This window comes from Gallus gallus, chromosome 4 (assembly GCF_016699485.2).
Source record: "Gallus gallus isolate bGalGal1 chromosome 4, bGalGal1.mat.broiler.GRCg7b, whole genome shotgun sequence".
In the NCBI taxonomy this organism is placed as follows: domain Eukaryota; kingdom Metazoa; phylum Chordata; class Aves; order Galliformes; family Phasianidae; genus Gallus; species Gallus gallus.
The window spans coordinates 78,537,745-78,555,135 of NC_052535.1; the positions used below are offsets into that span (position 1 = coordinate 78,537,745).

Genomic DNA, 17,391 nt, shown 5'->3' on the forward strand with positions numbered 1-17,391 from the left:
CTTTAATTTAAGTGACTTGGCCCCTGTAACCATATGGAAAACATTTTAACATTTTTAAATTGCAGATCTTCTTTTGCTATGAATCATAATGCATGCATTTCCTTATTTTACAGGGATATCAAGCCTGACAACATATTACTGGATGAGCATGGTGAGTAAATATTGACTGTTTTCTCCCAGATGTCTCTAATTTTTGAGCTGTCTGTGATAAGGTGGCCATGGTTTTTGAATCAGCTTGAGCTGTTGGATTCCAGTCTAAATCTGGACATTCTGCACGCCCTTCTGTCCATTTGGCAGTTTTGCAATATTCATTCCTATTGAAAAAGAAAAAGTGCTGATCTGACACTTGAAAGAGCTGAACATGAAGGAATAAGAATAGAGATCACCAGGGACACCAGTCAAAAAGAAGTTAATATTTTAATAACATGATTATTGTAAGTCACTATAATCACTATTTAGGGACTTTCCAGTAGAGCAGTACCAAGCATCTATTTTCTGTACTGAGATCATGAAGGATTAGGAAATTTCAAATAGCAAACGATTGCTCATCTGAAATTATTTTCCTAAATTTAGATATGAAATCTGAAATTCGCCTCTAAAATGCCTGTAAAATTTTCATGGTTCTACATATAGTTCTGGCTCAAAGGAAACTTAAAAATGTCTAAACATAATCAGCTTTGAATTTTCAAGACTATTTTCATGCTCTCAAGCAAAAAATGTACTGAGTGATTTTTTTTTTTAATGAAAACCATACAAATGCGGAGAATATATGAAGTATTTTGCAAAAATAAAATGCATGCTTTTGCAACTATTTATAGCAAGGCTATGAGAAAATACAATAAAAGGAAGCTTTGACTTGTACTAATTAGAACAGAAGTAAAAGATAAAGACAAAATAGAAAGTAATGTGTGTTTGCTGCTGTGGGAAAGACTTGTTTTGCTTTATACACTTCAGAAGTTGATTAAGAGCAGTTAATCTCTGAAAAAAAATACTGACTTGAAATTATGCCAAAGATACAATTATTTTTTTAAAATCTATTGCAGAGCTGCTGGGTCAGCATGTTGAAGTTGATTTAAGAAGTAGCATTTAAAACAGCTGGAATTTACCTCTGGGGATGCTGAAGCCAATAAAGCCAATAAAATATTTGAGTTTTAAACCAACTAGGACTTCAGGAATTTAGTGGTTCAGACTCACATGTGTTAATTTTCCCTAGACACTAATATCAGCAAATAAGCATGAAATAGAAATATCTTGTCTTTAAGTCCTGTGTGAATTAAAGATGGAAAGGCAACATGAAATGACTATGAGAGCATTACATCTCTGATTGACAGCCTTTGAAGTAGTTATGCTTATCTCTCCTTGCTCCTCAGCAAGGTCAGTTACAACACAAAATCATCCTCTTGGAAGTGCTTTCCTATGGGAGCCAGTGTATTGTAGATGAGCTACGCAAGAGCCAGCAGTATGCTGCAGAAATACATTTGGTGACTGCAAGATATTTAGCAACAAAATTAGCTACTGCCAGCTTGGAAATATTGGGATGGATAGCCCCTTCTTTACAAAGCAGCATGGTGCTTCACCAGTCTTCACCAAGGTAGGCCTTGGTGAGCAGAATTAATCAACTCACAGACCTGCTGTGCGGGTGGGAGATGTAGTTCTCCCAGCTTAGGCAAGAGTCCCCGCACTCACTAAATGAGGTGACGCATATAGTACTAGTGTCTGTACCATGCCAGTCATCATAGTTTATTTACAGCCATAGGCTCATTTAGATCATCTGATCCATTTTGGTTGTCCACACTTAAGCATTAATATTTCTTTTCAGTGAGTAATACTGAGGGAGTTTTGTGTGAAGATATAGAAGTCCAAATTTTGCATTTAGCCACATGAATCCTATCCAGGAGCCCAAAAAAGCTTCAGTTAAGCTATGACACTTCACAGTAACACAATTTTTTAAGGAACCGTCAGCTTTCACTTAACAAAAAGTAAAAAATAAAAATAAAAATTGCTCAATATCTGCATGTGTGAGGTAAGCAGCTTCTTTCCTTTGTTTCTGTTCCCATGGCTGTTGCAGTTGAGCAAATCCTCACTTGCTGTAGTGTAGAAACTTACTGTTCTGCTGAAGTTCTGATGTAGTAGTGGATGTGTTTTGTCATCACAAGAAGTGTTGTGCATTATAAGAACTGTGAAAACAGGTACTTAAAATAATATTAAATATTATCTTCTACCCCTAGCAGAAGATGAGGACTAGGAGGGACCTATAGTCCTCTAGGACTAGAGGGAATGGCTTCAAGTTGCACCAGGGAAGATTCAGGCTGGACGTTAGGAAATACTACTTCTCTGAAAGGGTGGTCAGGCACTGGAATGGGCTGCCCAGAGAGGTGGTGGAGTCACCGAGCCTGATGGTGTTCAAAGAGCGTTTGGATGTTGTGTTGAGGGACATGGTTTAGTGAGAACCATTGGTGAAGGGCGAATGGTTGGACTGGATGATCCTGTGGGTCTTTTCCAACCTTAGTGATTCTACGATTCTATGATTGTCTGATGTCTTTGAGATATTCACTCCCTCATGACGGGAGAGATGAGGGACATTTTCAGGGTGCCGGAGCAGGAACAGTGGTGTCTCATTTTTTTGGTTCAGTCTGTAAACCGAACTTAGACACTAAGTAAACAAACACAAATCTCTTCTGTTGTGTTTTCTTCTCTCCTCTCCCAGAAAGTTCTTCTGCTTACAGCTATCACTAATCTCTAAATTTAGCAGTAGTGTTCTCTTCTTCTAACATGTATCTCAAATAGTTACTCCAGTAACAGCTGAAGGAACTGCTTTGTAGTTCATGGGAGCTACTGTTATTGTATTATACAAAGAAAAGCACTACAGAACTCTCCTAATAACAGTATTCTGTTCCCTCCCCCACTCTTTTCACCTTAAGGGTTTAAATCCATATATCTGAAATGATACTGTTCAGGACTAAAGATTGACAAGTCTGGTCTATGTTGTGTTTTTCCTGAAATGTCAAAAAAATTAATGATCCCTTTAAATATTTCCATGATCTATTAGTTACTGCATCTGGGGATACATATATCATGTAATGATATGAAATCATGAAATGTAGAAAAACAAAGAGTATTAACCAAATTAGTATATTGTCTTTTTTTTTTTTTTTTTTTTTTTTTTTTTTCCCAGAGATGATAACTTGTTCTTTGTATAGCTATTTGATAGCATTATTGATTTTAATGCTTCTGATCATTCTGCAGAAATCATTAAGTTCCCATCTTGGCATCCAGATTCTGTGTAGTGCAGAGCAACCAAACCATTATTATACTCTGTTTACAAGAAATTTGCAAGAGTTTGATCTCCTCTCAGGCAAGTGTGAAATGGTGTCTTGAAACAAGATATAGCAAGGTTTCTGCATGGCTTCCCAAAGAAGAATGGGTTGATGATTGGACTAGATCATCTCAGTGGTCTTTTCCATGGAAGCTTTAATGGTTCTATGATTCAAAGAATTCCTTTCAGGATCAGACATGGGATCTCAGCCAATATTCTGTCACAGCCCGTGGCAAAAGGTCATCTCCACAGAGAGTGTCTTTTGCCGCTTCTAGTCATCTTTGTTACTCCCTATCACCCACAATTATTATGTGAGGATGTTAGTACAGCTTTGTATATTCTCATTAAAATCTGGATGAGTCTTTGTTAATAAATTCATCTACTACCTCTTTGAAGCTGCTGCCAAAAGTGGCCTCTACAACCACATGGAGAAACAAGTTCTACGAGTTCACCATCCTTTATAAAAGAAAAGTGTTTTCTTTCATCTGTTTTGAAACATGCTGCTTACTTCACTTTATTCATCATCTTTATGATATCCAAAAACTCCTTTAACAGTTTTATTTAATTGACTGGTTTACTGCTTCTATCAGTGATAATTTTACTCACTAATCATTTCTCTTATGAGGGAGAAAAGCAGATTCACGTTGGTGTGTTTATGTGCCTTTTTATATACGACTATATTATTTTATGATCATCAAATCTTTCCTTAAAACTCCATTTCCTTGTTTATGCGTGACTCTCAACCCTCATTTGGAAATTAACGTCAAGTTTAAAAAATGCAGACAATGAGCAATGTTGGCCTTAAAACTAAAAATAGGATGAATAAAAATCACCACCCATAAATTCAATAGTTTGAGTCCTGAATGCTGACTCCTGAACAGACCTTCAGCAGGACCATCAGGCCTCTAGTAGTCTCCTGATGATGAGTGTCCAGCTGCCAAGGCATGCAAAGTTCATCTGGATACAGGATGACACTCTTGTACTTAATATAGATGAATGTGATGAGCTGTTTTTTAAATAGTTCATAGAGTTTGACCTTCTGGGCAAACTAGATCTGAATTTGATCCAAAATATTACTATGCAGAGATTTCTTATCAGCTCTAATACATGCTGAGCTGGTGACATTAACTCCAGACCGGCATTTTTTTCTCTGTGCCCTCAGATTCACCCCTTCGCTTTCATACCCTAGAATATTAAAGCTCATTGAAGTTCTTATGCTTTTTTACTCTGCTTAATGTTAGTCAGCCAGACTCAACCACCTATCAGAACTTGTCTTAATTATAATTATGATCTATTATGATCTCATTTAGCAAAAAAATCAGTTATAGTCAAAGATGATTTGTTTTATGCCTCACATATCAGGATTTTGAGTCATGTGATAAAGTGAGGTATACATGCCCCAAATGTGTATACCTCATACATCACTTCTGAGGTGCACACATAAAGCTTTGAAAGGTCATATAGTGTCTGTAGAAAGTAGCTTACAGATTTGCCATCTTAACTGGGAGCACACTAGAGGAATGCAGTTCTTGAAACAATTGCCATTGAGATACTTTCTACTTAAGATAAAGGGTAGATGTGGCACTGAAGGACATGGTCTAGTGGGCGTGGTGGTGATGGGTTTATGGTTGGACTAGATGATCTTAGTGGTCTTTTCCAACCTTTAAGATTCTGTGAAATATATGTGTAGACATAGCTGAAACCTGTGCAATCGGACTTGAAATAGCCATTTTGCAGAGAGCTGGAGAAATCTATGCATTTGCCTCCTCCACTCTTCTCTGTCCTTTTATTATCAGATGGAGTCATGCAGCCTGGGGCGTTAAGCAATGAGCTCTTCCCTTGTGATGCTTGAATTTATTTAGGTTTTGCTGAATCTGCTGTGCATTGCCCTGCTTCACAGCCCTTAATAGCCAAATTCAGGTGGTGCTCATATACTGTTCAATCCAGTATTGTACTTGGTACCTGAGAAGGAAGGCAGGATACTGGGCTTGGGCTTGATGGTCAGTTTTTCTAGATAAAATTTGGAATGGGAGATCAAGTACAAGGTGTGAAGCTCAGAAAGGAAAATGTCCCTGTGAACTGAAAGTTTGGAAATAGCATAAAATAGTCAGAATTGTAGCATTTTTACTGCAGAAATAGTTATCTTTCATCCCCCTCTACTCTGTCCTGGAGAGGCCTCACCTGGAGTATTGTGTCCAGTTCTGGGCTCCCTGGTACAAAAAAGACAAGGATCTCCTGGAAAGAGTCCAGTGGAGGGCCACAAAGATGAAAAAGGGTCTGGAGCATCTCTGCTATGAGGAAAGGTTGAACAACCTGGGTCTGTTCAGCCTTGAGAAAAGAAGTATCAGGGGGGATCTGATCAATGTCTATAAATATCTAAGGTGCAGGAGGCAAAGGGATGAGGCCACATTCTTCTTAGCAGTGAGTGGCGAGAGGACAAGGGGAAACAGCCTCAAACTGAAGCATAGGAAATTTTGCACAAATGTGTGTAAGAACTTCATCACAGTAAGGGTGATGGAGAACTGGAACAGGCTGCCAAGCGAGGTTATGGAGTCTCCTTCTCTGGAGATGTTCAAAACCTACCTGGATGCCCACATGTGCAACCCGGTCTAGGAATATGCTTTGGCAGGGGGGTTGGACTACATGATCTCTAGAGGTCCCTTCCATCCCCTACAATTCTGTGATCTTCCTACATGCACCAGCTGCCATAAAAAAATGTCATAGAGGCTGATTAGAAAGATTCTTATAGCAAACTGTGATCTGTTTGCAGTCCCTATGGCAGCACAACTACACACCTTTCCTGTCCGCCATGGCAAACTACCAGCCCTCTAAGCATCAGGCAAAAACTGTGTTCAGTCACCCCGGAGGCTGTGGAAGAACAAAGGTGTTCTTTTTTCCAGAGATACAGATGTGGCTTTGCTGTGTGGCGCTGTGACTACAGGAGCAAAGCATTACTGCTTTATCACCAGCAGCATGCAGAGCTCTCAAACCTATCTTCTACTTCTCTTACAGAAGGGCACTTTTAACAAAACACACCAACCAACATATATAACCCTTCACGTATGTGCTGCTTTGGTTTTGTTAAATGAAAAATATCTAATAAAAGGGAGAGAAAACAATGCACTGCAGGGGAGGCAATTTTCTTTGCAAATCAACTGCTTGGATCAGTCTGAATGGATTATGTGATAGGTGTTTTGCAACAGGCTATCATGCTGGCACTCTAATAGGGGGAATCATTTACAGTAGTGTCATTTAAATGACACAACTTTATATTTATCTGTCAAAAAAAAAGAAAAGAAGAAAGTATTAGTCTTCAAGATCCTTGCAGCTTTTCATTCTACAGTGCACATGGAATTAAAGCATCACTGCCATGAAGTGGCTGTGTGTGGTTCAATTATCTTTCTCAAGAAGCATTCTGCCATCATGTTCTATTGCAGAAATGAACTGCAGAAGAGCTCCTCGCCAGCCATGAACTGCAGCCAGCAGGAGGGAGGAATGCCATCTTGGAACCTGATGGCAAGCCAGGCTGTGCTCTCTGATTGCTTTTATGGGAAGCAACACCTTCCACCCTCTATGAAGGAATTACTTGCCTCTGCTCACTGTTTTTGTTCACCTTTTGCTCATGTTTTTTTTGGGTAAGGTGTGTTAGAAGGAAAGCATCACCAAAACAGGAGTTTTTGTGAAGACTAAAAAATGTATAAAATCAAAAACTTCTGCCATGTAACCCATTTGAAAAAATACATTTAAGTTTGGAAATGAGATGTGCCTTCTTCCATTTTACTTTCAAAAACAGCCTAGGTCTGGCCAAATGAGGGGACTCTGAGAATTTCAGTTCACATATGGCTAAAGACTGCTCGGAGGCTGGCAGGTACGTTTCCTGGAGTCTCTGAGTAGGATCTAGGTCAGATTGTCAAAGCAGTGTAATCGTTCACTGAAATTGCTGTTCCACAGTCTGGCACTGGGGAAATGTTCGGTGTCAGGACCACAGGCAAGTCAACTGTTACACTCTTTTCATCTTTGGCAGTAAGCATGGTAACAGCTTCCTTCCATCACTCAATAACTGCTTCATGCCCAAAACCTGCTCCACATCGTGGACTGAATGAGTTTGAGATCCTGATTTTAAAAAAGAGGGGGAAAAGTATCAGAGGAACTCAACATTCAAGACACCATCTAAATGCAAGATGTCTTAGAAAGGATTTGAGTGTGTGGCTAAGCTGGGGAAGGGAGCACCTTTCCATGTCCTCCACAATGGCATTGCCAGGTGGAATCACAGGCAAAGCAATATTTGCGTTGCTCCACAGCAGGAACTAGCCCTCAAAATAGGAGATGCACAACATACTGGCAGATTTACCCAGATAAAATAGTGTGGATAGATACATTTTCATTCTGGATTTGCATTCAGTTTACTTGCCTAAGGCAAATGAGAATTAGCAACTATTGCCTTGCAATGGTGGAACAATTTACCCTGTGCTTGTCATAAATCACCCTAGGGAAAAAGTAATGATGGCAGGTTTGGGCCATCCAACCTGATTAGCTGAGTTTAAATCAGCAATCTTGGTCAGGCAGCAAGTTCATGGGCTGTCTTGTGTCACATATCTTTCATCTTGTAATCGGCTGTCAAATGAAGAATCATCTGGGACCTGCTGCTGTTACACAAATGCTCCTCTGCTACCATGAATCTAATTTTGTAGTTATTGTACTTTTAAAATACCCTTTTTCTTCTCAGCTCCCTTTTTGCCCCAAGGACACTCTGAAAAAGCCAGGCTGATTGTAACACCAAGTGGATGTGATGGCAGACAGGTGTCATGAGTGCAGGAGATTGTGAGGGATGGCTCTAGTTAGAGAAAAGGTGAGATAGAGTTCACACATCACTCCAAGAAATTCAGTGTTGTTCCTATGCATTACTGCTATGAAATGACAATTGCTGTTCTTGGTTCTCACAGAAGGAGGAGGTTCAGGGGTGGTCAGAAGTGAGGCTCAGTGTGCAAGCAAATAATAGATACAACCATACAGGGGAAAAAAGCATGGTATTGCTTTGCTGTCATTATGTTTTTGTTTTTAGCAATAAGCTGTGCTTAATAGCAAATCATAAGACATTAAATTGTTAAGATTTATCTGTTAAACACTGAATAAATCAAAGAATGTTTGTAGGATGTGCTGTTTTGACTTCTGTTTTACTTTGTGTAATTGCAGGACATGTTCATATCACTGACTTTAACATTGCAACCATAGTGAAAGGCTCAGAAAAGGCTTCATCTATGGCTGGCACAAAGCCCTACATGGGTAAGTTTTCAAGACAGTTTCAAAAATATAAGAAAATCTGCACACTAATGTTGACTAATGGTATATTAAAAGAATTTTCAGTTGTAAAAAGATATAGCAAATCTGATTGGCTTCTTTTTTTTGTGTGTTAGCAATAGAAAATCTCAGAGATGAAGGAACTGGGCAGGAACTTGGTCTCCATTGTGCTTTTAGTCTGGGTCTGCTTGGTTTTGTGAAGCAAACTTAGGAGAGGCTCAGCTGTGATTTTCCCACAGCTGGAGACAATAATAAATGTTTGTGTTTGCACTGCTGTGGTTATGATCTAATAGAGAACACGTAATGTCAGTTAAAATCCATCTAGGCACATCCTTAATTGCTCTGCTATGTTGAATTCCTCAAAAATTTGTCTAACTAACCACTTAAGTACATGCCCTGTGGTGCTAAGGGGCATTTTATACCTTTTAATCATGTATTTAAAATGCATTGCTTGAGGGCTGGGAGAGTAAAATGTGATTTTATTTTACCTGTCTTCATGTATCTCAAAGTTAATCATCTTGGATAAGACAATTCAAATTTCCCCTGCAGCTGAAGGACAGAAGGCAACTCCTGGAGGTCATTTGTCCCACAGAATTGTCCACTAGCTTCATCAACTAAGAAGAGGTGTGATTTGTCCCACCTGTGGCTTTCTACTCATCTGCTATTTTAATTCTGTCTGTGCACAAAACTACCATAGCATGAGGAGATGACTAGCTAAAGGCAAAATATATTCGTATTCTGGAAGCCAGAGATGTGTCTACAAGAGAAGGTCTAGCAGGCATGCTCAAAGCCCATGTAACAAATATACACTGAAAAAATACTGATAAATTACTATATTCTGAAAATGTCATTCAGGGAAGCAAAGGCCACTGTGGTATCTCACTTCTGCAAAATGGCATGGTATAAGAGCATTTGCCCTAGGAGAAGGAATTACCATGTTTTCCTTTTCATAGCACAAAGAGCATTGTGTCAATCTGCTATTAATGAAGCAGACAAACATCTTCAGGACATCTCCATACCAGCTGTGAACCTGTCAGAGCAGTCCTAGGCACAGAAGCAGAGCTGTTTTTCAGAAATGGGTCTCCTGCTTTGGGGCATAATAGGATACAGCAGCAAACATTGCCAAACTGAGGCACTTGTGTTCATGCCAACCTGATGCTCTGTAGTTGACTTCTCTATATGTATTCAAAAGAGACCAAGAAACATTTTATGTAGACCTGACTCAAGCATTTAGGCTTTGCAGAGGAGTGAGGCTTCAGAAATAATATGCTTTAGCCAAGCATTTGATTCCATGCCTCTACCTGGACAAGATGGCCAATGTGACACAGCATTGAGTGTGGAGCACTAGGAGAGCAAGTCTGGGTACTGAGCTTCCCCTTGGAGCCAGGATCTGAGCATTTGCTGTTGCAGATGTTTCTTACTGAGAAAGGGATGAGGGAAAGAAATGCTACCACCTCACTTACATCAACAGCTTTAGTTTTAAAAGATCATTTTGTCAGTATGTGGTAGTTTTGTTTATAAAAACAAAACAAAAAACAGAAAAAAAGCAATTTCTCTCTAGAAGTAATTTAACCTCATCCCAACAAATACAGGTAAATGGCTGTACAATTTACTTGTTAAACTGATTAAACTTGCTGGAATGTACTTACACACAAGATGAAAGGAATATTAAAAAATACCAAAGCTTTCAGGATAGTAGTCTTGCATTTTGGTGAAAAGTTTGTCTCACAGGTTCTGCTTAAATAGCTGCCTGCAATCTTTTAGGAGCCATAGCCATTAGATGTGCAAATTCTTTTATTTTTATTTTCAGATTATTCAGAAATACCCTTGGAGAGTAGCCATTTTGCAGAGATTCAAAATCAGAATAGATATTTTCCATATTTAAATATGGTGACAACAGTCATAACAATCGAGTCTTTTTTGAGATTTAATTTAGTAGTTGATTAAATGACTGTTTTGATGGCCTTACATTTTTAACCTTGAAGTGACTGCACAGTTTTATACTAGAAAGCATAATTATTATGAAAGAAGAAGAAAGCTGAGTACTTGTTTAGGGGTCAGTTATCATTTTAGCATCTGTCTATCATAGTGTGAATGTGTGTAATGAAAGGATCATCTGGCTGTTAATGATCAGAGGCAGACTAGTTAAAGTATTTGTACAAAAAATTGAGTATTCTTCAAATATTCTATTGAAAATTATCAGGAAATAACATCTTTTGGAGCATTTTTCCACCCATTTGTCCATTTAGATGGACACTACTTTTTTAGTTCATTAGTGGTCTTTGTTTGCAGGCTTTTCTTGTGAGGAAAAAAAGGGTAACTTTTAACATTTGAAAGCTCAAAAATCTATAGCAATTGCTGAGCAGTGGTTTGGTATTTTAGGGATTAAATTTCAAAAAAAAAAAGGGCCCCATCCTTCTGGAATTCCTAGCTTCCACCTACACCCTAAGGAGGCGTTACTTGTTCTCTGTGCAGCTTGCACTTGCCAAGAGATGGTACCTTTGATGCAGAGATCCTTGAGTTCAACTTGTCTAAACACCACTTACATCCCACTCCATGGTATTGTCCATTTACTAGAAAAATTGGAACTTTTTCTACTTATGTATGCCCTCATAGATTTGTTTTGCAATCACCTCAGCATAACAGCACAAGAAAGTTTTTCTGACCTATGTCTGGACTGCCATAGGCAGCTGAGCCAAGATTGCCACTCTGCTGCTCTCACTCCTCACATCTCTTTTCCTTGTTGCCTTGTTTTCTTTCATTCTCTTTTTGACATAATGCATCAAACTGTTCGCTGAGTCAATGCAACTCAGTTACGACAGAGTCCTGTGCTCCCTCCTTCATTTATTTATTTTTCCTAGTAGTACTAGTGTTGTTTTTTTTTTCCTTTTCTGGGAGCTAAATGAGCTACTAGAGGGTTTCTATGAGAGCCCAAACTGACTCCAGAAAGGAGATGTATTAGAGAGCTGGAGAGAGGGGAAAATAGGCCATGAGAGCATCTGGTTTCACCTCACCTTACAGAACCATTCTCTGTCCGTTCTCCAGTCTCTGAACCCACCTCTCTTATAGGCAGCAGGTTCACAACAGAAAAACAACAACAAACACAATAAAAGGCCAAAAATAAAAACCAACAAACCAATAAAAGAAAAAATGGTCTCTTTTCCTTTACGGAGAGACTAGAACACAAGCTTATTTTCTTTCCAGTGTGCCTTCCTAACCTCTTAGAAATGCAAAAATACTGCAGAAGTCACAAGTTTGGCCTTTTCTACTCAGAAAGATTCAGCAGAGTTATCTCTGCATTTATTTTGGGTTGTGAGAAGGCAGGAAAGCTTTTAAAGCTGTTAAAATTCTCTGCTTCATCTGAAAAATAATGGGTGAGGATTCTCTGTTGAATAAATTAGGTATCTAAGATTCAGCAAAACTCGGACATCATGAGGTTAACACATATGGCCAGACACTCATTGATGCTGCTTTTTCCTCTAGATGTCTTGATTTTACTTCTTTTCATCTTTCAATTTTGTGAATAATTATGTTTTTAAGGTAAATATTAGAAGTACTTTTCAGCTGCAGAGCTCAGATTAGAGAAGTGCTTTTTTAACTTTTTATCTATGGTTAAGTCCATACAATTTCTGGCTTTAAGGCTGTATCCCACTGTCCATGTTGGATCTATTTAAGCCACCTAGACAATGACTGAAATAGGGAAGAGAAGAAGTGGGGAAAATGGCACCATGTTTGATGGTAAATTTTCATTGTAGAGTCACAGAATTATAAAGTGTGGAAAAGATTATAACATCAGTCTGACCTACCACATTCACAGAACTATATATCTCCTGCATACCTCCAGCAATGGGGGGACTCCACCATTCCCTGGACAGCCCATCGCAATACTTGACCACTGTATTCATGAAGAAATCCTCCCTAATATTCCATCTGAACCTCCCCTGGTGCAACTTGAAGCTGTTTCCTATCACATCCTATCACTAGACACTTAGGAAAAGATGACCAGGAATTTAAATAATGATTTAACCTCGATATAACAAGACAAAATCTCCTTCAGTTACTGGCTGAGCACCAGAACTAAGGGAACTTAGTGGCTGCTGTGTTATGCTGTCCTGGTTTTTATGATGGTGAGGGTAGGAGTTGTGACAAAAGCTGCTTCTCCCTCTGGGTTATATAGAAAGTCTCACTCCCATGCGGATCTTGTTCCTTTTGGAGAGGTTCTTAGAGAATTTCTCACTTCTTCCAATGGTCAATTTAAGGAAATATATTAAAAAAAAAAAAAGTTATATTTAATGCTTCTATTTGAAATCTGATTGGAATAGGCTAGGAGCAATTTGCTTGCATGCAGCATAACTGCATAAAAAAGGTATAGAGGAAAAAATGCAGTGAATTGATATCATAAAACTATACTACCTGTTCTGATTAAGATACAGATCTTACAATTTTAAGCATGGCCTTTCTGCTCCTGAACTTTTTTCATGCCTATTTGCCTACTTACTGAATGGTTACACTGAACACTGTGTATCTAAACTTGAATATTTCTTCAGAAACCTTAGTGGTTTCTCTATCTTCCTCCTTCCTGGCTGATAAAATGTGAGCCTTAATCTGACTTCGGAAACTTGTGTGTATCATCCATACCTAATGTTATCATTACAAACTTGCTGCTCAGATCTACCAGTGACTGTGAAGGTTGTCAAAGGTTTTATTGTGTCACGGCGCACTGGGAACTGATTTGCAATATTGGCCCTTCAGCAGGTTGGTTGGCTAGAAAGCAAAATATTAAGCATTAAAATACATCTAGAAAACATTATAGATAATGTCTATCTCCCATTCCTGGCTTTTTTATGAAGTATTTGAGTCCTAGAGAACATGCTTTTTCCTCACTGAAATGATTCCTTTTGAATAATGAAATTTCCATACATGTGGATGTTATTCAGGAGTGCTGCAAGAACTTTCCACTTACCTACAATATTTTTCTGTTTTTTTTTGTTTCTGGTGGTAGGGGAGTTAGATAGAGGCTCTGGGGCTTTCTTCAGCAGAGACTGAAGTTATACAAATAACATACTAAGCCTTAACTTCAAATCAATCAAATAAAAAATATCTGGTGATATAAATATACCTGGAAAAAAAAAAAAATCCAGAGCCAAATAACAGCAGTAAATTACCTGGAAAAATTCAGCTACCCTTTCCTGCCTTGCATGCTCGTTATCTCAGATTTTCATGGCTGCTTTCATAGGTTGCTGTCATGGTGACGAATAGCTGCGTGTCTGAGACTATCAGAGAAGTGTGAATTTAGAGAGAGGTCCGCCAAACTTTTAAAATGTATGAGTCACCTATCTATTAATTAATAGTGTGTGGGAGTACTATTGGAGTCACAGGAGAGCTAGTGGATGTCCTGATATCAACCTTACAGGTAAAGTAAAAATATTCTCTAGGGCTACATTTGTTCCTGAGGCAGTTACAACGTATCAGGTACAAATTTGGAGTTAGATTTTCAGAAGCGTTCAAACATGGCTTTATTTGTGTTCACAATAATCAGTGCTCTGAAATGAAACAGTTCTTTGCAGGTAGTTGCTATTCAAGTGCATTTAAGGCAGTGTTTTCTAAAAATCCTACTCTTCCCACAGAAGGTTTGACTGCCTATTCACAGAGTTGTGCTGTCTCTACCGCCCTTTTGATCTCAAGGAAATATCTTGAGTTCTGCTTCTTCTGATAAGCAAGAATTGAGAGCAGATGTGAGGCTGGGAGGTGCTCAGATAAATGCTCCCCTGTGTTGGTGAGATTCCAGCTTGTTCTGGGAGCACCATGGCTGAGGGGATTAACCACTGAGCTGCAAGTAGGTATTCAGGCTCTGCTCTAATATTGAAGAGTAGAAGTACAAATAGCTCAAAAAACTCAGGAGATCAGGAAATAAATTATTTTACCTTTTCTTAACCTGCCTAAAAAAGACATTATGCAATACGGATCTCTGCAGGTAGCTGTGAGAGGGAAGACAAATCCAGCAGAAGTAGGAGAAGGGACAATGTGCAGCAACTTCTTGCAGTGTGATGGAGAATTTCTACCCTCTGAATAACTTCTGTTCTTGGGTCAAAAAACATGACTTCCACAGGTTTTGGCATACATAAACCAATGGACCCCTGGGCAGCCTGATCTCGCATGGAGCAGCCCATGGCAGGGTGGTTGGAGCTCAATGACTTAAGTCATTCTGTGATTCTGTATAATTTCATATTCAGGAGACAATGACACATTCACTATTGTTGAACTTCCTTTCAGTAGGACTAGCAACATCAAGCTATGTGCCTGAGGTTTAGCTGGACCTCCAGTGGGAAATAGTTTCTCTACACAGACAGAAGGACAAGAACTGGGTTCTGTCTAGTGCTTAAGTAACACAGAAGGTTTTATGAGGACAGCACTGAATGAGGGCAGGCAGGGTTGCTTGGCCTTAGGACAAACTAATAAGGCATTCTAAATGCATTGTCTGTATTCAGGGAATGGTATGTAAAGTATTGGCTTTGATTGAATAATTGCATTAAATGTGAGTATTAAAACTATTGAGGTGTATTATGTGAATAAAGGTACAAAATCAGCTACGCTGCTCTAATACATCTAGACCTCGCACTATAAAATTGTTAGCCCAGCATGGTCATACTTGAAGCAGTATTCTATGTTATACAATAGAAGTTAGCACTTTGTTAGACTGAAGTTCTAAGTCAGAAAGCTATCCATTTTAATTTAGACCTTTATAGAACACGAGAAAGTAAACTCTAGGAGGCAAATTGATAGTTTAACAAAGTCTATGCTTATATTCAGGGAGAATTAAGTTGTTTTCTTCTCTTAAAAACAAACAAACAAACAACAACAACAAAAAAAACCTTATTCGATGAATAGAATATCACTTGTCATCACTATGGTCTGACTTCTGTTTTCTGTTTAAATCATGACCCAGAAGAATTACTGACCTTCTCTGTATTTATTTTTTGGAGGAAACTGAAAATTATTCTTTTCTCATCACAATGCTGAGAAAGCAGTTAATATTTCACTAGATCTTGTCAGTTCAAGGCTCTCAGAATATTATTTTAAAAGTCAAATTAACTTTTTATTCCTCCCAGTCTGTCATCCATTAAATCTGAGTCAGCAAAGTGCATGCATGTGACTAAACTATAAACATACTATGTACATCTAGGCATCTCCACATTTTAAAACTAGAAAATTCTATGGTTGCAACATTTTTATGCTGTATACATTATTGGTATGTGTATATATTTACTTATATATTGTCAGGGACTAATGTGTGGAAGCAGAATTATACCCAACTGTGGTATCACTCTGAAATTCAGTTAATAACACTGGAATTTCTTTTCCTGTCTTTGATACCTTGGAAACGACAATAAAACGCATCACTGAGGTATGATTTGTTATATGATTAGCAGAGTGAATTGCTTTGCAACCTCCGTAATAAACCACAGACCTCAACTTCCCCTTTCTGACATATAGAGTCTCCGCTAAGATGCAAATTGACTGCAGAGAGTAATAACCAGCCAACTGGATGGCTAATGCCTCATTTTTCCTTCCTGGTAAATGTTTTGGACATGTCCATCCTGGTCATCAACAAACATTCAGGCCAAAGCACTATGGCTTCATTTTTAATTTTAATTTCATCTTGTAATATTAATAACATTGGTCTTTAGTAGGTTTTATTGGACAGTTCTCACTGACAGTGTTTACCTATGCATGGAAAATTAGTTCTCTACAGCTAATCAGTCTTCAGGAATCACTTGCAAGATATTATTTAAATACACTGTAAAGGAGGAGATTTGTTAGCAAGTGGGAAATGCCACTTGGAGACAGGTCTAGCGCGTTCATTTCCCTGCACTTTTCCTCTCACCATTTCAAGGCGGACCGTGGAAGCTGCTGATGGGTTAGGGTAAGTAGCAGCTCTGTAAGCTCCTTAATCAACACTCCATAGCCTCCTGCATAGTGTCAGGCAAGTACACTAGGCGCTCTTTGATTAGGTTCATGCTAAGGAAGTGAACCTTAAATCAGCTCATCAGGCAAGAAACTTCATTTTGTGCTATTTGGGATTCATATTAGAGCCATTACAAGGCTTTCATTTTATGATTTAGTCCAGTGACTTTTCTTTATGATTAAACCAGAATGATCTCTTAAAAAATATATATATATATATGGTTGTTAGGTTGTTATTTGCAACCATTGTGATGGACCTCCAATTGACTTTTTTTTTTTGTCATGACAGCCTTTTCATACTTGCAACTGGGCACCAAATTAAAATGGCCTGAATTTCAGACACCTGGAGAGCTTACAGTTCAACTATAGAATTAAATGACACCTATGAATGTTCTGCAGACTTTTAGAAATCTTAATTAAAAGCATTTTATTCTATGTACAAAACACACTTTCAAAGCAAAAAAAAGTAGTGAAGAGCAGGGTTCAGTGTTTTTGCAATTACACTGCTATTCTCTTTTATTTCAAGTTTATGAATCATATCAGTACTAATAATCTTCCACAAATAGGGTAGCATTACCAGCCAGTCCTCTACATCATTTATGATGTAAATAATCTGACAATTACATTAAGGAGTTGTATCTATGAATTGATTTGTCAGAAATTGATCTCTATTTCACAAAATAATTTGAATCTACAAGTATAGCTAAGCACGTAGAACAATACCATGGGTATCACAGGAAGTCACTGCTTCCGAGACTGATGCAGACCCACTAGGTTTGTTTTCATGTTCAAGTTTCTCTTAGCTATTTTCC

At 38.4% G+C, this 17,391-nt stretch overlaps 1 protein-coding gene across 1 annotated transcript in view; it reads left to right on the forward strand.

Annotated features, from left to right (window-relative positions):
• The window catches only part of STK32B (serine/threonine kinase 32B), a 147,440-nt gene that overhangs the window by 102,994 nt on the left and 27,055 nt on the right, over nt 1–17,391 (forward strand). Inside the window, exons 5-6 of the mRNA XM_420796.7 lie at nt 114–151; nt 8,510–8,599. Coding sequence (XP_420796.2) covers nt 114–151; nt 8,510–8,599 — 128 coding nt within the window. The remainder of the gene's footprint in view (nt 1–113; nt 152–8,509; nt 8,600–17,391) is intronic.